The 20,315-nt window shown below is 57.8% G+C and overlaps 3 protein-coding genes across 4 annotated transcripts; 2 read left to right on the top strand and 1 right to left on the bottom strand.

Moving 5' to 3' along the window:
- The first annotated feature begins 791 nt into the window (after positions 1 to 791).
- APOA1 (apolipoprotein A1) lies at positions 792 to 4,174 on the top strand. Its single transcript, XM_026505704.3, has 5 exons — positions 792 to 1,114; positions 1,891 to 2,093; positions 2,311 to 2,373; positions 2,566 to 2,719; positions 3,418 to 4,174. Exons 3-5 carry the CDS (start codon positions 2,331 to 2,333, stop codon positions 4,019 to 4,021), a joined length of 801 nt encoding a protein of 266 aa, XP_026361489.1. The 5' UTR covers positions 792 to 1,114; positions 1,891 to 2,093; positions 2,311 to 2,330; the 3' UTR covers positions 4,022 to 4,174.
- Positions 4,175 to 6,185: 2,011 nt separating this feature from the next.
- APOC3 (apolipoprotein C3) lies at positions 6,186 to 8,597 on the bottom strand. 2 transcript variants are annotated; one of them, XM_026505705.4, is made up of 4 exons: positions 8,503 to 8,597; positions 7,766 to 7,833; positions 7,477 to 7,600; positions 6,186 to 6,470 (listed from the first exon to the last, which is right to left on the bottom strand). In XM_026505705.4, the coding sequence occupies exons 2-4, from the start codon at positions 7,818 to 7,820 to the stop codon at positions 6,347 to 6,349; spliced, it is 303 nt and encodes a 100-aa protein (XP_026361490.1). In that variant the 5' UTR covers positions 7,821 to 7,833; positions 8,503 to 8,597; the 3' UTR covers positions 6,186 to 6,346. The 2 variants fall into 2 exon arrangements, with proteins under 2 accessions (XP_026361490.1, XP_048073360.1); XM_048217403.2 differs by lacking the exon at positions 8,503 to 8,597 and adding an exon at positions 8,067 to 8,224.
- A 4,799-nt stretch (positions 8,598 to 13,396) lies between these two features.
- Positions 13,397 to 15,870, top strand: APOA4 (apolipoprotein A4). Its single transcript, XM_026505950.3, has 3 exons — positions 13,397 to 13,515; positions 13,876 to 14,002; positions 14,768 to 15,870. Exons 1-3 carry the CDS (start codon positions 13,467 to 13,469, stop codon positions 15,738 to 15,740), a joined length of 1,149 nt encoding a protein of 382 aa, XP_026361735.1. The 5' UTR covers positions 13,397 to 13,466; the 3' UTR covers positions 15,741 to 15,870.
- Positions 15,871 to 20,315: the final 4,445 nt, after the last annotated feature.

The raw sequence follows: 20,315 nt of genomic DNA, 5'->3' as shown, positions 1-20,315 counted from the left end.
AGGACAGTTCTAGAGGTCAAAAGTCCCAAGGGGTCATACTTGGTCATACAAAACTAAAATCCTGGTGTCAGCAGAGCTGCCTTCCTTCTGGAGGCTTCAGGGAAACATCTGTGTCTACTCCTCCTGCTTCTGGGGGCCGCCCACACTCCTTAGCTTATGACCCCCTACACATGGCTCCGACCTGAGCTGCTGTCCCCTCGTCTCCTCTGATGGCGTCTCCTGCCTCCCTCTCATAGGTTTAAGGACCCTTGTGCTGACATTGGGCCCACCTGGATAGTCCGGGAAAACCACCCATCTCGAGGTCCTTATAATCACATCGGCAAAGTCCCTTTTGCCACGTGACAGTCACGGGTTCCAGGGATTAGGATCCGCACATCTTTTGGGGGGGTATTAGTCTGCCTGCCATACACACCACCCCTGCCGTGATTCTAGGGATGGGGTGTTCCAGGCTTGTCTTCACTCAATGGATAAGGGACTGAGGGGGGCAGCGGCTCTATAGCTCGCCCAGGGTCACACAGCTAGCGAGGGGCAGAGCCGGGACTCAGACCGAAGGCTGCGTGCCTCCAGGCCTTCTCGTCTGCGGTGAGGGACAGGAGGCCGGCCACCGTGGCGGAGGCCGCGGCCCAGCAGCTCTGCGACCTGCCTGACAGCAGGGAGTTTCCTGGCTGGGTGGCGAAGGGCACGTTTCTGTCCTGGGTCTACATCCAGGGACCTGGGTGCAAAGTTCAGCCCTGCCTCTCCTTTGCTGAGGGGCCAGAGACCTAGGGCAAATTCGGTCCACCCCTCGTTTCCTCATCTGGAAGATGACAGGGAGGCGCGAGGCCGAGCAGCCGATCCCACAGCTCCGCTCGGCTGGGGCCTCTGCAGCGTCCGTGACTTGGGGCCCGTCGGCGAGCTGGGGCTGGAGGTGCTGGGCCTCCCGGCAGAACCCTGCGGAGCGCGGCAAACACCATCGGGAGCACGGCGCTTCGCATTGATTTATGGGCTCCCCGGCCCCCAGCAGCCCTGCGCCATTTTTGTCTCCCTTTTACTGCTAGGAAACCGAGGCTCAGAGAGATGACCTAACTGGCCCGCGATCCTCCTCCAGGATTTTGCACGTGGGAGGCAAAATGAAGTGAGTAGCCAGGTCTCCTGTGGCCTCCTGCTGCAGAAGTCCTTCCGCCTGCCCGGGGGACCCCTAAAGTCTGGTCTCCACCTCACTGTGCGCGCCCACATGGAAACACCAACACTGCAAAGATACATGGATTCAATTTAAGTGACTCCCTTTGTTCTGACATGATGCCCTTTTGTGAGGTTGAAAGAAGTTCTTTTCTCGTTTGAAGTGTTGGTCACAGCGGGGCTGGGGGCATTGGGGAGACAGTGGGTAACTTTTTTACATGACAAAATCAAAAGCAGGCAACTCCCTGTTGGTCTCTAGAATCTGTTTTGAAATGTCAGAGGTCCCGAAATCGCAGTCTGGGATACACAGAGCCCTGTCCACTCTGCCCAGGCCACGCCCTGGCACCACAGGGCCCCTTCAGGCGAGGCTTTGGAGGTCTGGGAGAGCCTGGAGAGAGGCATGCTGACCTGCTGGGATAAAAGAGGCCACAGGGTGTTGGTGGGGGGAGACTGTCTGTTGCCTTTGGAGGGGAAGGACAGAGTAGGGACAAAGTAATCTCCCTGGAATGCAAGGGGAGGGGAGGAGGGGAGGAGTCCCAGCCATCCCTGGCCAGCTGGTGTCTCTTGCTTCCATCCCTCCTCTCCCCGGGCTGCACTGGCACAGCGGGCAATGGCGGGCACACGTCCCCCCAGGAGAAGGGATGGGTGAAGATGACCCCGACCCTGAGGGCCTGCAAGCCTGCAACCACCCCCTCTGGCCCCCGCCTGAACCCTTGATCCTTGGCCTTGCAGCCCCCGCAGCTTCCTGTTTGCCCACTCTATTTGTCCGGCCCTGGGGACAGAGCTGATCCTTGAACTCTAAGTTCCACATCGCCAGGACCAGTGAGAAGCAGCAAGGCCTGGGCTGGGCTTATCAGCCTCCCAGCCCAGCCCCTGCCTGGAGACATAAATAGGCCAGGAGAGCCGGCCACTCAGAGACTGCTGGAATCCTCGAGGTAAGTGCAGCGGCCTGCTCCCCCAGCTCTGGGCATCGGAGGCTCAGGTTCTGGGGTCTTGGTTCCAGACTCTGCCCCATGCGGGGGCTCTGGTTACTGAGACCCTCTCCCACTCTGTGCCCTGCCTCCTCCGCCCCTGGCTAAAATGAGTGGGGGACCACTGGGCTCCTCACACGAGAGGCCTGCCCCCTTCAGCCCAGACCCTGTTCTCCTCCAGGTCACCCACGTCCCTTCAGGATGAAAGCGGTGGTGCTGAGCTTGGCCGTGCTCTTCCTCACGGGTAGGTGCCCCCCAACCTAGGAAGCCAACCATGGGGGGGGGGGGCTTCTCCCTAAGCTGCTGTGGGCCACCCTCCTGGGCACAGGGAACAGGATTTCTCACTCATCCCCTTGCCCCTGCCTCCAAGCCTGGCATTTCAGCTCTGATCCTGGTCCGGAGCTGGCCTGATCTCGGTCTCCCCTCTGACCCCCAGGGAGCCAGGCTCGGCATTTCTGGCAGCAAGATGAGCCCCAGTCACCTTGGGATCGAGTGAAGGATTTAGCCACCGTGTATGTGGACGCAGTCAAAGAAGGCGGCAGAGACTATGTGGCCCAGTTTGAAGCCTCCGCCTTGGGAAAACAGCTGAAGTACGGACCCAACCTGGGGCCCCGGGGGGCTGGGGAACAGGGGCAGGGGTGGCCAGTCCTGAGGGGCAGAGAGGCCTATGGGAAGATGTAGCCAGACTGGCCGAATCCCCACCTGCTATTTCCTGGGTCCCCTAGAAGGTCTGGAAAAACCCAGAATGGAATCCCCAAGCAGGAATGAGATCCCCCAAATAACCACCATCTCAGAACTCATTTTGGGGAGAGTAAGAGCTGTAGGCCCTAGCAAGGGGCAGGTCTGTGCTGCCGGGGTCAGCAATCACAGTACCACCATCTGCTTGCCCAGTGCAACAAGCCCCTTCCCGTTCTTAGCTCTCTCCTCCGCTCCTGGCCAGCAACAGGGATGGCCGTCTCCAGAGAGGACGAGGGGCTCCAAGTATAGAGACGAGGTCCTTAAGGCCCAGCTTTGGGGACAGACAAGACAGGGCACCCAACCCAGCTCTGTCGCTCCTAGCTCCTCAGTCCATCCGGACCGGGAAACCCAGCGGTAGTGGTGGTGGTGTGTGCTCGGGGGAGGCTGTCCTGGGGGAGGCAGGGTGTGGGGAAATCGAGGCCGGGCTCCGGGGCCCCAGGCTGATGCCCGTCAGGGGCAGGTGCCGCGCAGCTCCCGGGCTGTCCGGGGTGCCCCGGGGTGCCGGGGAGGCCACCCCTGAGCCCCCGCTCTCCCCTCCCCACCCCTTCAGCCTGAAACTCCTGGACAACTGGGACAGCTTGACCAGCACGGTGACCAAGCTGCGCGAACAGATCGGCCCGGTCACCCAGGAGTTCTGGGATAACCTGGAAAAGGAGACAGAGGTGCTGCGGCAGGAGATGAGCAAGGATCTGGAGGAGGTGAAGCAGAAGGTGCAGCCCTACCTGGACGAGTTCCAGAAAAATTGGCACGAGGAGGTGGAGCTGTACCGCCAGAAGGTGGCGCCGCTGGGCGCGGAGCTGCGCGAGGGCGCGCGCCAGAAGCTGCAGGAGCTGCAGGAGAAGCTGAGCCCCCTGGGCGAGGAGCTGCGGGACCGCGCGCGCACCCACGTGGACGCGCTGCGCGCGCAGCTGGCCCCCTACAGCGACCAGCTGCGTGAGCGCCTGGCCGCCCGGCTGCAGGCGCTCAAGGAGGACGGCGGCGCCAGCCTGGCCGAGTACCACGCCAAGGCCAGCGAGCACCTGAGCGCGCTCAGCGAGAAGGCCAAGCCCGCGCTGGAGGACCTCCGCCAGGGCCTGCTGCCCGTGCTGGAGAGCTTCAAGGTCAGCCTACTGGCTGCCGTGGATGAGGCCACCAAGAAGCTGAACGCCCAGTGACGCGCCCCGGACCCGAGGGACCCCTCCCGGGACTCCCCTTTCCGTGCATCGGGTTCTTAGAATAAACATATCCAAAGCGGGACGCCTGTGTTGGGCTGCGTGTGTTTTGAAGCTTCAGTTACGATTTTTAAACAATAAAATGTGCTCCGAAAACGAGAAATTCTTTTTTGGGAGGATGGGAGCGGGTGAGGGCGGAGGGACGTCCCGGGACAGCCCGGGGCGGGGGGGGGGGGGGGGGGGGGGGGGTCTGGCCTTTGGCCAGGGGACAGGAACTTCCTAACGATTTTGCAGGCGGAGCCCATCGGTCGGAACCTTGGGTCCCCGCAGAACCTTCATTCAGGGTCGCAGACCTGCGAGGCCCGGCTGCTAGGAGAAAGGTAGTGCGCGGAGCCCCCTTCCCAAGGAGGCCCATACAGAAAGGAATGAGAGGACCAGGAGGGGCGACAGACAGTCCAACGCTAGGTGCCCTGCAACAGCCTCAAACAAGGACTGCAGCCCTGTCGGAGGACGGTCAGGAAACAGGGCTCCCTCCCCCTTCGTGTTCCCCCCAGGCCAGGCCAGGAGCCAGCTGGGGTGGGCCTCAAGGAGCCACCGGAGCTGGAAGGAGGGGGGCAGGCTCACATGAAGAGCTTGGCCTTTGCTCCTTCCTCCTTTAACAATTCAAAAAATGAAGAAACAGATGCTTCCCTTTCCTTTTTTTTTTACAAGGGCAGCATGCCACTCCTCATAGTCCTGCCTTTCCAGAAAGGGCGGATGTCCCCCCCCCCCCCAACTGTGCCAGCCAGCCAGCCCACCCATGGGGCTCCAAGCCTGAGTCAGAACAATAATCCCCACTTCTTACAGGTAATTGGCCCATTTTTATTTCCAAGATGCATTCATGTCCATCATCCCACTGTGTCGTTCCCCAAATCCTGGCCAGGCGGCCACCACATCCACAGCACAGATGTCAAAGCTGAAGCTTGAAGTCACTCGTCAAGCAAGGCTGAAGAGCAGGATGGGCTGGGTTGCCCTTTCCAGACCCATCCTGGGTCTTTTTTTAAAAAAGTGTGTGGCCAGGCCCTCAAATTCACACAGCTGTGCACCCATGCATGCCCATTCTCAAGCACACACCCCTGTCCACAGCCGGCCCCTCTCCACACTCAGGTACACGCGCCCCCGTGTGCATGCACACACGCACACGCACACACACAGCTTCACAAATCCGAGACCAAGGCAGAGCACTAACGGAGCCTTCCCTTCCATCCCCTCACAGGGCCTTGGGCCCTCTGCCCCTGCCCCATCTCCAGTGCGTTTTAACCACTCTGAGATAAGGGAGTGGGCGTTCTGAGCCGCAATGGGTGTCAAGGCCAGATTTGGGCGAAAACACTTTCCAGGTGTGGGTACTGGGATCCTGGCCCAGTTGGGCCAAAGAGAAGCCCAGGTGGGTTTCCAAAGAGAGCGCAGATGTCTCCAAGTGTGACTGGATGTACTGATACCACCAAGATGGGTCAAGGAGCCCTCAGACACCGAGCGTCGGAGTGACTAAGCTGTCTCTGTGTCAGCTGAGCAGAATAGGAGCGATGGACCTGGGCTTGAGGGCTGCTCTGTTGTTTGTGGACTCGGTGACATTGGGCAAGCGCTTTCATCTTTCTGAGCCTCAGTTTTATCATTGGAAGAGCGAGGGCCTGCTCAAGCAGTCTGTGGTTGTGGACTCCCTGACGTGAACCTCTGTTGGGTGGTGGGGACACAAGGCAAACAGCCTCTATTGGGTAACTTTGGATTCCTTCTTAGCTCCTGGAACACTGGAATCCCCCCACTCCGAGTCTGGTCCCAGGGGGAGTCCAGCTCAGCCTATAGCAACAATAATGACTGGGTGTTGTGCACAGTCTTATTTCATTCATTCATTCATTCATTCAACAAATCTGCAGTGGAAGTGGTATTGCCGCACCCACTTTACAGATAAGAAGCTGAGACGGGTATAAAATGATGGGGCCAAGACCAGAGTCTAGTCGTATCTTACTCCAGCCACTCCCCATTAGCCCCCTCCCCTCAAGTCTGGTTGAGAGCACCAGGGGCATGGGTCGCACAAGTCAGCTCAGGCAGTCTGCATGAGTTGGAGTCAGCCCCGTGCCCACCCGTCCCCGTGCCCAAGCATACATGGCATGCATGGGACGTCCCACTCACGGCAGCTTCTCATCCAGCTTTATTGGGAGGACAACAAGCTTGGGAGTGGGCCAGGTCTGGGGTGGGGTGGGAGGTGAGAATGCTGTCACTTTCAAGGGATTTTCGGGACAGCCCAAGGAGCTGGCAGGGTGGACGGGCAGGAAGACTTGGGGTGTCGAGGTCTTAGACGGCATCAGAGGCTGGAGTCGGTTGGACCTCAGAGGCTAAATCCCAGAGCCCAGAGAACTTGTCCTTAAACGTGCTCCAGTAGTCTTTCAGGGAACTGATGCCATCGGTCATCCAGTCCCTGGGGATTAAATCAGTAAGGGGATGCAGTGGAGGTGGGGGTGAGAGTTCATCTGAAGGCAGTGGGGCCCCCACCATAACCCCACTGCCTCTCCCCTGACCCTCTCAACCTCACCCAGCCACGCTCCCGAGACCTCAGGCAGGGACCCTTTCAGCTGCCACCCCAGGCCGAAGAGATGCTGAAGGGGGTGATGGGACCCTAGCACAAGTCCAGCCTGTTTCTCCCTGTGGGGGCAGACCTTGGTGCCTCCCTGGGTCTGAGGCGAGTTGGACAGGAGTGACTGCGTGGGAGATGCGTAAGGCCCCGGCTGTCAGGCTATTCCAGGCAAATGATGCTTACTAGGGTTGCACAAGCTGGAGGCTCTGAGTGGGTTGGGGCAGAGGGACGCAGTCTCTCATTTGGAAAATCACCAGAGCACAAAGTAGCTGTGTGATCTGGGGCAAGTCATTTAACCTCTCTGAGCTTCAATTTTCTCTTCTGCAAAATGGCAAATATAATACCCACTCAGCAGCCAGTTCTGAGGACTAAGAGAGTCTGAATGGCTCCGCTATGGAAATGCTGGCTGACTCCAGGCGGTGGGGACGTGGGGGTGGGGAAGGGAGCTGGGAGAAGGGAGGACTTGAAGGCAGGGCAGGGTGGGAGAGGAAGGATGGACTTCCCGCTCACACCAGCCCCAGGGCTTGGCACAAGGCAGAAACACACACACACACACACACACACACACACACACACACACACACCAGCCGAAACCGGGTTGGATGGAGCCTCCCATGCCAACATCCACCAGCAAAGAGAATGGCAGCAAGAGCTAATGTGGCCTTCCTCAGAGACTTGCGGGGTGCCTAAAGGAGCAAGGAGGGCCCTTGGAGGGAAGCGAAGTGGGGTGGGGGGGAGGGGGGGAAGGATGCAGTCCCGCCTTCACCACCTCTCCCCCAGCAGGCAGCCACGGCCAGGGCCCTCTGGAGGAGTCAGGGCCAGGAGCCGGCACCGAGACACGGGGGCATACCTGGCCCGCTGGGCCACCTGGGACTCCTGCACGCTGGTCAGCGTGTCCTGGGCTGTCTTGGTGGCGTGCTGCACGTATCCCTGCATAAGGCCCAGTAGGGAGGGGTCCTCTGCCTCCTGAGCTCCTGCCAGGAGAGCAGGGCAGAGTGGGATGGATCAGCCTCTGCGGAGCCCTTGGCTTCTGCCCAGACACCCACCTGGGCCTGGGATCCTCAAGCCATCCCCAAGGGTCCTCCAGGCAGACAGCCGCCCGCACCCTGTCCCCAGCCCAGTCCCCACGAGCTGCTTACGGGCAGAGGCCAGGAGAACCAGGAAGGCAGCGACAAGGAGGACCCGGGGCTGCATGGCGCCTCTGTTCCTGAGGGGAAGCATCTTGTGAGGGGTACCTTAACCCCCGCCCCCCCACCCTGGACCCTCCCTGGGAAGTGGTGCGGCCCCAACAGTAGTAGATCCTGAGCCGGGCCAAGCCGGGAGGAGAAAGGGCCTGCTGCCGGCTAACGTGGGAGACGAAGGGCTTGCAGACACTGGGGCCTCCAGAGCCAGGCTGAGGGAGAGCACGGGGCAGCACAGGACAGAGAGCAGAAAACCCACCAGACCAGGAATCAGGACACCTGGGTTCTGGCCTGGCTCCTGCTGCGAACATGCCGAACATGCCGGGTGACTTGGGGTAGATCTCTGCCCCTGTCCAGGCCTCAGTTTTCCTGTCTGGGGTAGGACTGGGCTCTGAGGCTCCTTGCAGGCCTAAACATGCAGACTGAGGGCAAAGTGTGCCCATTCGGAGCCATTCCAGCCCCAGCTGTGACACTACACTCTATGTGGCTTTGGACAAGTGCCCCGCCTTCCATGAGCCTTGGTGTCCCCCAGCATGCAGTTGGAGGTGGGGGCTGCTCCACGAGCCTGCGGCTTCCTTGGCCCCAGCAAGCTCTTCTCCAGACTGCGCTGGCTGGTCTGAGCAGGGAGCCTCCTCTGCCCCTCTCCATCCTGCTCTCCGTTCTCCCTCCCCCTCCTCCTCCCCAGGGGGCATTACCTGGAGCAGCTGCCTCTTGGGATGAACTGAGCAGGCAAACAAGAGGGTTCTGACCTGTTTTATATTGTCTCCAGGACCGGAGGCACGGAGGGCTCAGTGAGCCGGGCAAAGGTCACCTGCTGATCAGTCTAGACCAGGGCCTGAGGCAGGGTGCCCAGATGCAGCCAGGCCTGCTGGGAGTGTTGGGAAATCTCTGTGTCCTTCAGTGCCCACCCTGCTCTCCTGCTACTCCACAGCCCAGAGGAGTTCAGACACTGGGGAGGCCCCATTTCTTCCAAGCAGCCTGGCTCCCCAGGGAGAGGCTGGTGATAAGGGAAAGGGATTAGGGCACAAGCCAGGGGCCTCTGGGCCCATCTCAGCCTTTCACACATAGTTTGCAGATCCCTCCCCACCCCCCTCGCCCTGCAAACAGCCTGGAAGGGGTGGGGGCTGGACTGAGAAGGTGAGGGGCTTCTTCAGGCTCGGGAACAACTCAGTGTTGGGGTGGGGTGTCTAGAGTGAAGTCACAGAAGACCTATGGGCGGAGGCTTGTGTGGGGAGGTTGACGCAGTGGAGTTTACACAGCCCCTCCCCAGCATCTGCCCCTCTGCACTTCGGTCCCAGGTGCTGCTTACCCAGGAGTCTCTCTGAGCTGATCAGGGGTTGGTGGGAGAATAGCAAAAGCTGCTCTGAGCCCAAGGCCTTTGTCCCGCCCTTCCCCCCCCCCCCCCCCCCCCCCGCCCTCTGGACCTACTGATAACATTCCCTGGGTCAGGAGCTGCGGCTCAAGGCTGAGGCCTCCCCCAGACTGTGCTGGCTGGGATCGAGTTCCAGCAGTGAGCACCCCTCATCTCAGGTCTTGGTTTCCCTCGTGGCCTGCTGGCTGGGCAGGGAGCTGGAAGGAAGCTAGGCTGCAGTGTGGCCAGTCTGGTAGGGAGAGGGTGCAGAGGAGCTCTGCGGGGGCTGTCCAGGAGAGGCCTCGGGCCTTTCTTGGGGTGAGGTGTCCCTGGGCCTGCACTGGGAGCCATAGCCTGGATAGCAGGATCGGGGAGGCTAAGACTTTGGAACCAAGAAATCCTAGGCTTAAATGATGCCTTTGACACTGACTCCTATGACCCAGGGCCAGAGACCTAACATCTCAGAGCCTCATTTTTCCTCCCTTGAAAAAAGGGATGGAACATCAATATACCAAGAATTGTGTTGCAAAGTAAATGAGATATGTACAAAGCAACTGGTTCGTGGAGGGAGCTTGATAAATCTCTCTTTCTTCCTCCCAAATACCTTGTCCGTCCCCAGACAGCATAGTCTGAAAGCAGGAGGAGCCCCCAATGTAGAAATAGGACTTTGGGCAGGTAGCCATCTTCTCAGGAAGAAGCAAATAACCCGACAATGTGAAATCAAAGACCTGAGAAAGTGGCCTGACTCCACCCTCAGAATTCTTTATTATTGGTTGAGACTTGAAGTTTCTCCATTAGAAATTCATTCCTTTGACTTAAATCTTGTATTCTGTTAAAATACAAATACACCCTGTGAAGAAGATATTAATAACCCCATTTTATAGTAAGAAACCTAGGGCTCACGAGGCTGAGATGGACCCAAGTACACAGAGCCCATCGCCGGTAGAGCTGGGAACCAGAATCCAGGTCTTCAAGTACCTACACGAGTACCAAGCAGCTTGGAGAGATGAGACCCTCAGGGATTTATCAGTCACTCATATACTTCTTCCTGAGCAGAATCTGGAGATGGGGATGGGGAGGAAAGGAAGCTGATCTGGTCACTGAAGGATATGAGCACTGGGGAGGGCAGAGAGCAACAGTGCCCATGTGGCTCTTCTGTTCTGGCCTGACCCTCAGCCCCAGAGGTGAAGGCCACAGTGGGAATCCAGATTCCAGGCTGGGTTGGAGTACAAAGTCCTCGGCCCCTGGGCATACTAGAATGGGCCTGGCTGGATCCCTTGGCCCTGGACTGTCCAACTCCCTTTGCCTGTGTGTGTGGAGGGTCTGGAGGAACCTGTCCTCTCTCTCCTGTGTAGCAACGGGCCCCCTGAGGATAGCGAGGTCAGAAGATGGGGGCAGAGAGACCCAGCAGGGGGTTGCTGAGCTGGGTAGAGAACCCAGGTGTGCCGGCCCATGCAGCAGGGGTGTGGCATGCCAGGACTCCTGGGCCGTTTTCTCTTTCAAAGGGCTCGGTGCATTTGAGTGCCTGGACCCCTCTGGGCAGTCTCAGTAGGGGCCCTCTCAGTGGCCAGCCTAAGCCACCTGGCCCTCCGTATTCTCTCCCTCCCTCCCTCCCTCCCATGCTGGCTCCCCTGGAATGAGGAGACTGCTCTGGGCCTTGCGCAAGACTGGCTCTAAGGAGTAACCAGCAGCAGTGGGTGGGGAGGGGGGAGGAGGCTTGACAAGCTGGAGGCAAAAATGGTCCTCTGGGGTGGGGCCGACTGAGCTTACTTGTGTCCGTTGAGGCTTGGCGCACGAGCCTCTGTGACCCATGCCCCTGCCAGTAGGCTGGACTGGGAGCCCCGACTCAGCCCTGCCAGCCGGAAGACCTGGAGAGGCCAGCGTCTGTGCCCAGAGAGAACCAGAGGCCCCGCTGGAGGCAGAGTCCCACTTCCATCAGCAGCTCAACACTCAGACCAGGCACTCATTCTCCCCGGCTCCCAGCTCAAATCCTTTCACAGCCTGATACAAAACATGCCCACTGACGTGGGGAGAGAAATGCACTCATTGATGGCACCCGCCCACGACCCGTCAGGACGCAGCACCCCCTCCTCATGGCTGTGGCTGCTCACATCAGCCCGCAGCAGTCCACACCAGTCCACACCAGTCCGCACTGGTCCCTTAGCGGCATGCCCGGCTTTGTGCCCACAGACAGCAGAAGGAGTGGCACACTTATGCGACTCTGTACACGTCCTAGCAGATGCTCTCAGACACACTCAGACAGGTGCAGACACTCCTGGTGGGCGTCCACCTGAGCAAGTGAGACAGAGCCTGTCACATGCTGGTGGCCCTTGCTGTTCGACGATAAGTCCAAGAAGTCAAACTGAGCTGAGGTGTCCTTGCTGACTCATTGCTCTTTGCATCTCGGGCCCCAGGGGAAGGGACCGGGGCGAGCACTGACCTTCATGCCTACCCCAGGCCGGACTGTGCCCGACGTGGGAACAGGAGCAGGCGTGATAGGCCAGTGTTGCGGGGAGGGACGGCTTCCAGGGCTGAGACCTGGCTCGTGCTTGGTGAGCACCTACTGTGTGCCAGTCATCATTCCCAGCATGACACGGTTGTCTCACTGAGTCCTCGCAGCCCAGGAGGCAGGTACGACTCTGCCCATTGGAGGTGGTTGAGGCTCAGACAGATTAGGAGATCTGCCCTGTCCCCACACGGACAGTAAGCAGGGAGCCCAGATACAAACCCAGGGAGTCCGACACCAGAATCGGAGCCCTTCACAGCTGCTGGGAGATGGGAAGAGCCGCTCCAGGGAGGCAGAGCTCCCTGGTACTGGAGGCCACTGTGGTGGCATGGGGACGCCGCGGGGTGCAGGCAGCAGAAGGCCTTCCGGCTGTCTTCAATCCCATGAGACATCAAGCCACTGCTAGAAGATGAACCATGGGGGCCTGATAGGTCAGGGTTAACATACCCGTGGTCTCCAGGAGCCCAGCTTCACGCTGGGCACTGCACTCTCACGTGGGAGCCGACAGTGCCGTAGCATGGGGCTCATTTGCTGGTCGGTGCAGGTGGCCTGGTCCAGCAGAGCGACTCACGCTGACCAGGCTGCATTGTCTTCTCGGTGGATGGCTTTCTGTAATTGTGTGTGCGACCTCATTTGTAGAGAACGTTAGAAGTCATATAGAAGACCTCCTGCCTCCCACCCCCATCCCCCAGTGCGAAGTCCCCTAAGAGGCTCAGGTCCTGCGATTCAGCGTAGGGAGTAGGCTGACTACTCCTGCCCAGGGAGTGTGGCTGGGCTGGGGGCAGGAATCAGGCCTCAGGCCAGCCATTCTCCCTGCACGCTCCCCACCCCCCCCCCCCGAGCCCCCAGAGGGCTGGGCCTGATTTTGCCATTCTCACTGGAGGGGTAAGCGTTCTACTGGGCCTTCTGCCATGGTCCAAACCAGGAAAACAATACTATTACTAATAACAACTACTTTGTAGTGTTTACTCTGCGTTATACTACTCACGTCACGAGCAACACCTCATTTACATATGCTCAGCAACCCCATGTTTCAAAGGAGAAACTGAGGCTCAGAGTTAGGCCAAGCTGAATCACAAAACCCAGGTGACCCAGCTTGGCAGTGGTGGGACAGGAAGCACACTTACAATGAACCCTTTCAGTACAGGGCCCTGCCCATTCCACCAGCCTGCCCAAAGGCTGGCAGGAGCCCCCTCCTCCTGGGCACACCTGGACCAGAGCTCTGGATCTTAGCTTGCTGTCCCTAGCTGTGGCCCTGGGTGTCCCAGTCCAGTGTCCGGTGCTCTGAGATGGAGTCAGAGTAGGGGATGTTCTGGGGAAGGGCTCTCTTCCCTGAGGCAGACAGAGGACGTGTGAACCTTGCCCCCCAAACCTGGCTCTGACCCCAGAATTGTGCAGCACCTCTGGGGCATGCGTCCCTGGCTCAAGGGCTCCCTAGGCCTCCTTTCTCCCACAGCTCATGGCCCCCTGCCCTCCCTTTTGTACTGGGTGGGGCACAAATACAGAACAGTTTCTTCTGAGTGCTGCCCGAGCCCTGGTCTGCTGTCAGCTGCCACGTTGTCTTGGGTCACCAAAGTCCAAGAGGCCTCCTGGGAATGTGTCACCTTCCAGCGTGGAGTCACACTGGGAGGGAGGTGGGGAGGGCAGCCTGCTGGGGGTTTAAATGTCTGGCTGGCTCCGAGGCTCAGGCAGTCCGGACAGCGGCACAGGTGAGCTGCGTGAGAACCCCTCCTCTGGCCCCCTTGACTCCAGGAAGGATCCAGTGCGGTACGAGGCTCTTCCAGTCCAGCGAGAAGCCCAGGATGTTCCTGAAAGCTGTGGTCCTGACCCTGGCCCTGGTGGCTGTCACTGGTGAGTAGCCTTTGGATGGGGCTCTTGGGCAGGACCCATCTCCCGAGTCAGATGGGCAGGGTGGAGAGTCTGGAGCCCAGGCAAGAGGACAGTTCCAAATGCCTGTCATCCCCCAGCTGGACGCAGAAGGCTGCCCACCTGCCATGCGGTTCACAGAAGGGCTGGCCTCTTCCCAATGTTCTGCCCACTGGCATTGGTGCTATCCCAGTGTTACAGGCCCCTGTGCTTTTAATGAGGGAAACACAGAGGGGGAGATCAGTGGTTGGGCTCCCCCACCATCAGCCAGTCTGCAGCTCAGGGCTGGTGCAGAGGGGTAAGGAAGGAGATAGGTCCTCATGAATCACTCTGTTTCCTGCCTAGGTGCCCGGGCTGAGGTCAGTGCTGACCAGGTGGCCACTGTGCTGTGGGACTACTTTAGTCAGCTGAGCAACAATGCCAAGGAAGCCGTGGAACATCTCCAGCAGTCGGAGCTCACCCAGCAGCTCAAGTAAGAGGCACGACTTGCTGGGTGGGACTTCTTAAAGGCCATGCAATGCGTTGGCAAGGACTGAGCTCAAAGGCCAGAGACCTGAGCTTAGGATACCCATTGCCCTGCACTAACTCACCCAGTGACCCTGAGGTCTCCAGATCTGGGATCCACATAGGCAAACAGGGGTTTGGACTAATAATCCCTAAGGAATCTTCCTGTTTGAACTTTCTAGAGTGTGACAGATGGCCACATCCTAGCATTGAGAGTCATGGGAGAAAGGGAGGGAGGGAAATGTCATGGGAACTGAGTCCTAAGACATTCCAGAAGGACGGGCGTCTGTGAAATCATGGGAAAGGAAGTGGGGATATTTGGGAAGCCTCTGAGGGTGGGCACGTGCAAGGAAACTAGTATTTTGAATCCCTAAAAGACTGGAAAAGGTCCAGAGCATAACATTCTATTAATGAACGTGATCTCCATCACAGCAATTCTGAACTGGGAAGGACTTCAAAGTCTGCCCTTTTTACTTTACAGGCGTGTGGTGGGTTGGGGGGAGGGTGGGAAGCAGACTACTAGAGGTGGGTCCTGTGATTCAAGGTCGGGGGGAGAGTCAGAGATACAAGGTAATCACTTAGTCTATTACATCCGCGCTCTCAAACCATGATCTTCCTGTGAACTCAATATCCCTGAACACTCACCTGTCTCAGGCAGGTGTGTATAAGGAGACAAGGTCCGGGCATGTAATGCCAAGTGTAACAGTGGCCCCCTTGTGTCCCTCCCCTGCAGTGCCCTCTTCCAGGACAAGATTGGGCAGGTGAACACCTACACCGATAACCTGCAGAAGAAGCTGGTGCCCTTTGCCACGGAGCTGCACGAACGCCTGAGCAAGGACTCCGAGAAGCTGAAGGAGGAGATTCGGAAGGAGCTGGAGGACCTGCGGGCCCGGCTGCTGCCCCACGCCAACGAGGTGAGCCAGAAGATCGGGGACAACATGCGCGAGCTGCAGCAGCGCTTCGGGCCATACGCGGATGAGCTGCGCACCCAGGTCAACACTCACGCCGAGCAACTGCGAAACCAGCTGGCTTCCCACGCGCAGCGCATGCAGACCGCGCTGCGCCAGAACGTGGACGACCTGCAGGCCTCCCTGACACCCTACGCAGATGAGTTGAAGGCCAAGATCGACCAGAATGTCGAAGAGCTCAAGGGGCGCCTCACGCCCTACGCGGATGAGCTCAAGGTCAAGATCGACCAGAACGTGGAGGAGCTGCGCCGCATCCTGGCTCCCTACGCGCAGGACGTCCAGGAGAAGCTCAACCACCAGCTCGAGGGGCTGGCCTTCCAGATGAAGAAGAATGCCGAGGAGCTGAAGGCCAAGATCTCGGCCAACGCGGATGAGCTGCGGCAGAGGCTGGGGCCCGTGGCTGAGGACGTGCGTGGCAAGCTGAGGGACAATACCCAGGAGCTGCAGAAATTGCTGGCCGAGCTGAGCAGCCACCTGGACCAGCAGGTGGAGGAGTTCCGCCGCAACGTGGGGCCCTACGGGGAGACCTTCAACAAAGCCCTTCTGCAGCAGGTGGAGGAGCTGAGGCAGAAGCTGGGCCCCCACGCAGGGGATGTGGAAGACCACCTGAGCTTCCTGGAGAAGGACCTGAGGGACGAGGTCAACTCTTTTTTCAGCACCCTCAAGGAGAAAGAGAACCAGGACATGCTTGTGGCCGTCCCCGAGGAGCAGCAGACACTAGTCCCTTTAGAGAGCTGAGCTGTCCCTGGTGTTCACGCCCCACCATGGACACCTGCCCTGCCCGGCCACCTGTCTGTCTGTCTGCCCCAAGGCAGTTCTGGTACAAGCTTGAGGACACATGTCCAGTGGAAAATGACACTACCTCTCGCTACACAATAAAGCTGCTGAGAAACTAGTCCAGGCTGGTTGCAGTGTGACTTCTCACTGTTGGTGCGCCCCAGGTGGGGCAAAACCATGGCAAAGCTTAGCAGGGGCAAGGCTTGGAGGGACACCACGGCTGGGGAGATGAAGTTGTAGGAGGGGGAAGGGCAGGGTGTGCTGAGAGGGGTGCAGGGGGTGGAGGGGGTGCTCTAAAGGGAGGTGGACAAACATGTCACACATTACCCGAAGACAACATATGCAGCCTGCTTCTATTCACTTAGCCAACAGATGTTTATCGAATGCCCTCAATGTGTCCGCCACTGTTCTAGGCAGCAGACAGTGAGCCAAAGAGCTTTTGCGGAGCATGGGTCTGACACTGCTTCACTCTGAGGGGCCACAGAGGTAGGCTTGACCGGGTCCCGGCCTTTGAAGAGCTCACAGCACAGTGGGGGAGACTGTCCTTCCTTCCATAAGCTCTTCTGGGCCTTTAACTGGACTGACTTATGTGAATTTTGGTTTACTCCACCCCATCTCATTCCCATTATAGGACTGATTCATGCTTATTTCAGAAATTTCTTGACTGCTAAACCTATGGTGTCCAGAGCTCAGGAATGCAGCTGGAGACAGGGATGAGTCCTGGGAGGTAGGGCGGAGCAGTTGCCTGCGGCCTCAGGGCCCTGCTATGTTCTGCCCAGGAGCCTCGTGTGAAGGGGCTGGCCTGTCTGGGGCTGAGGCTCCCAGCCCCTGGCGGAGGGGGCAGGGAGAGAGGGACTGGGCTCTAAATAGTCCCAGCACAGGCAGCTACGGGCAGCTGCAGCCTCTGGAGTGGGCTCTCCCCCAACCCTCGGAGACTCAGAGACCCCCTCAAGGAGGGAGCCCCAGAGAAGGGCCAGTTCGAGCTTGGTCCCAAATGACTTGACATCCTGGCTGTTACCTCTGACCCCAAGTCTGCAAGTCCAGCCCAGCATCCCTTTCCTTCCCCGAGTGGGGTGCAGGCTTTTTAGGGTTTTCCTCAAAGACACCCAGAACGTGCCCTGGGAGGCAGGGCCCTGGTAGTAGTTTCTGGGGCCTTCATCCCTCTATCCCTCCATGCCTCCATCACAAGGTGCCTCCAGGATGGGGGCCCGCAGGCCTAGCCCACTCTGGTCCTGGTGTCAGCCTGAGCACCTGCCTACGGGGAAGGATTCTGCCTGGAAATCAGGCAAACCTGAATTGGGATCCTGGCTTTTCCACTCACCATTGGGTGATTTGGGGCAGATCATTTGACCTCTTTTGGAGAATAGGGATGACAGAAACACTCACGGAGGTTTTCAGCGTCTGGTGGAACAGCGCATGCTAAACACTCAGCACAAAATCGAGCAGAGTCCACGTGCAACAACTGTTCACACACGGCTGGGGCTGTTGCCGTGGCACCACAGACGCCCAAGAAAAGGAAGTGATTTCCTCTCCCTGCTCGCTCCTCCTCCCCTCTGTGCCGGACCATACACGCTACAACATGAGGCTCATCGAAGGCAGACTCCAGCGTCCCTCCCAGCCCCAGCTTCTCTCGCTCTCACGCCGTGGGTCAGTAAGGCCGCTGCCGCCCCCTGCACACCTGGCCCCCTGCACACCTGGCCCCCTCGCAGGCCAGGAACCTACCTGTGAAGACAGCTTGGCAACCCACAGGCACTTGGAGGTTCACCGGCTGGCTTTGGGAAAGGGCCAGCTAGAACAAGGCACTAAAAGGAAGTGGGGCAGAGAGTGGGCATTTCTGAGTGGATCTGGAAGCTTTAGAGATGTTCCCAGACTTCACTGGAGGGCCACTGGTGGAGCACTGCCTCTGGGACCCCTGGAAGCCTTAGTGTCTCCTACAGCATGGTTCATAGTAGGAGTCCTAGATAGTTACCCCCACCCCGGGGCCTTCCTGCAGGTCTCTGAGGGTCCCGCCGTGGCCCTGGTCCCACTGGGTGAGGAGTGAGGAATGACAAATGCCTTCTCTCTCCTACACCAAGACTTCTCACCTGGTTTCCAGTCTCCTGCGTCCCCGACCCGGCAGACATCTGCTGGGAAGGCCACGGCTTCTGGCTGCCCAGACTGAATCCCCCTGGCTTTGTTTGGGGGATTTCTCACCTCCCAGTCTTGGTGGGCACTGGAGTCTGCCTTCCATGAGAGACGGTGTGCCTCTTGCCACCCAGCCCCCCTGCCTCTGGGGGTGGCATGAAGGCTACACTCAGCAATCATATGTCAAGCCCCAGACTCTGAATAAGGCCGGAATAAAGAAAAAAGGAGGGTGGAGAATCCTTTCTGGGGCAAGCCGGGCAACAGAGCAGTGGCCGCCGCTTTGCAGCTGGGCCGGAGCCTCAGTCCAGGGCCGCTGTGGGCAGCGGCTGCCAGGCGTGCCGGGCCGGCCCAGCTCAGCGGTGGCAGCAGTCTCATCCCCAGGGGTCTTATTTTGGAAGCTGTGTTCCCATCCCTGGCCTGCTCCCATCCCTGGCCTGCTCCCATCAGTCCCGTTAGTTTGTCGGAGACATAACTTATCAGTCCTTATTAGGGTCTGTTCTGTCTTTTAAGGAAAGTGGTCTTCCTCTTTGGTTCTGAGCTAGTGTGCTGGGCTGTGTCTCCTATGCCTCCGTCAACCTGAAGGATGTTTCTAGCAGCTTAGACAGTTGGACAGCCGTGCCCGGCCTGGGCAGCCAGTCCTATCCACCCTTTCCATAGGTGCTCTGACAACGGGGCTCAGGTCTCTCGTGAGCTCCTGCATTCAAGAATGCTCTGATTTAGTTTGGAGAATCTGTTTATTTATGAGACGATGTCCAAGCTCTTTTGAGCAAACAAAAGCAAGGTTCTGAATATTATGCACTATACAGCCCCGTTAAGAAACAGATATGTGTATTTGTATGTGAAAGTGTAAGGAGGTAAAAAGTCTGTTAGGTCAACAGCTAGACCTGGAATTCTCGTCAGAGAGAGAATTGTATTTGGTGGTCCATGCTGCCTGCTCAGGAGGAAACATTGAGGAATTGGCTAGAAGGAAACAGATGGTCTCACCTGCTCTGTGCATTCCCTGTACAGGTGTTTGGGGTGGTCATAAACAGTAGGAAAGGAGGGGAGGCCACAGAAGGGAAAATAGGGAGTAAAAGAGGAGGCTAAATTCCCCTCCTCCCCCCCAAAAAGAAATGATAGCCAATGAAGCCTGTCCAGGGGCAGAAGGTTAGAACCCAGGCATGGCAATAAAGCGATACTCTGTGATCACTAGAGCTAGGTGCTTTTAGAAAACACAGAGTGTGTACCACACCGACTCATATACTCTTCACAACAACATCGAAGACGCGGACGAGGTAAACGCAGTTCAGAACGGTGAGGTACATTATCTAGCAAGTGGTGGAATTGAGATTCAAACCCGGGCCATCTGGCTACAGAGCTATACCTTTAATTCCCAGGCTGTGGTTCCTCTAAGGTGAGCCCAGCATAATGAGAGACGCCTGCGAACCCCCATAGACCAGGGGGGATCCCCACCACACGAGGGGCAGGTGGGTTGTGCTGGCTCACATTCGAATCCCGATATCCGGCCTACATGGGAGAAAAAACCTGAAAGCATAGGTAGTGAGTTTATCAGGGCTCATCTCAGAAAGAGAAGGCTTCGCTTTCCACTTTATATATTTTATATAGGATTTGGGATTTTAAGATACTATTCAGTATTACTTTCTTATTGTGGTTGTATATATACGTGTGTGTATATATTTATTATATAAAACATAAAATTTGCCATTTTAACGATTTTTAAGTATACAATTAAGGGATGCCAATTACATTCACAATGTTGTACAACCATCGCTGCTATCTCCCAAATTTCTTTATCACCCCAAGCAGAAACTCTGTATCCAGTAAGCAATTCCCCATTACCTCCCCCCACTGCAGCCCCTGGTAACCTCCTCTCTACTCTCTGTCTCTACGGCTTTGCCGACTCTGGAGAGTTCATGTGAGGGAATCATACAATATTTATCCTTCTGTGTCTGCATTCTTTCATGTAGTACAATGTATTTAAGGTTCATCCATGTTGTAGCCTGTACTAGAATAGCCTTCCTTTTTAAAGGCTGTATAATATTCCACTTACGTTTTGACCACATTCTGTATATCCACTCATCCCATGATGGACTCTCGGGTCGTTTCCACCCTTTGGCTGTTGTGAATAATGCTGTTATGCGTAGAAATACCTCAAGTCCCTGCTTTCAGTTCTCCTGTGTATATACCCAGAATTCGAATTGCTGGATCGCGTGGTAATTCAGAACTATTCCAGGATCAAGGCTTTACCACGTAGCAAGCCCCAAGCACCTAAACCCAGAAGAACCAAGTCCTAGAGGCCCCTGTGAGTGTGGGGTAGGGGGTGTTTCCTGGCCTTGGTGCAGCCCACATCAATATCTCCCCAAGCAGGACTCAGAGAGCCCAGCCCAATCTCAGGCCTGAAGCTCCCCCAGC

This window comes from Ursus arctos, unplaced genomic scaffold (genome assembly GCF_023065955.2).
Source record: "Ursus arctos isolate Adak ecotype North America unplaced genomic scaffold, UrsArc2.0 scaffold_22, whole genome shotgun sequence".
NCBI lineage: Eukaryota > Metazoa > Chordata > Mammalia > Carnivora > Ursidae > Ursus > Ursus arctos.
This window is presented reverse-complemented; position numbering and strand designations above follow the sequence as displayed.

Excerpts from the sequence above, each read along its gene's own strand:
- APOA1 (XM_026505704.3), top strand. The coding sequence starts at position 2,331 with ATGAAAGCGGTGGTGCTGAGCTTGGCCGTGCTCTTCCTCACGG. Across the intron at positions 2,374-2,565 it reads GGCCGTGCTCTTCCTCACGG|GGAGCCAGGCTCGGCATTTC; the intron begins GTAGGTGCCCCC and ends TCTGACCCCCAG. Across the intron at positions 2,720-3,417 it reads GCCTTGGGAAAACAGCTGAA|CCTGAAACTCCTGGACAACT; the intron begins GTACGGACCCAA and ends CCACCCCTTCAG.
- APOC3 (XM_026505705.4), bottom strand. The coding sequence starts at position 7,820 with ATGCAGCCCCGGGTCCTCCTTGTCGCTGCCTTCCTGGTTCTCCTGGCC. Across the intron at positions 7,601-7,765 it reads GGTTCTCCTGGCCTCTGCCC|GAGCTCAGGAGGCAGAGGAC; the intron begins GTAAGCAGCTCG and ends CTCTCCTGGCAG. Across the intron at positions 6,471-7,476 it reads CAGGTGGCCCAGCGGGCCAG|GGACTGGATGACCGATGGCA; the intron begins GTATGCCCCCGT and ends TTTAATCCCCAG.
- APOA4 (XM_026505950.3), top strand. The coding sequence starts at position 13,467 with ATGTTCCTGAAAGCTGTGGTCCTGACCCTGGCCCTGGTGGCTGTCACT. Across the intron at positions 13,516-13,875 it reads GGCCCTGGTGGCTGTCACTG|GTGCCCGGGCTGAGGTCAGT; the intron begins GTGAGTAGCCTT and ends TTTCCTGCCTAG. Across the intron at positions 14,003-14,767 it reads GAGCTCACCCAGCAGCTCAA|TGCCCTCTTCCAGGACAAGA; the intron begins GTAAGAGGCACG and ends CCTCCCCTGCAG.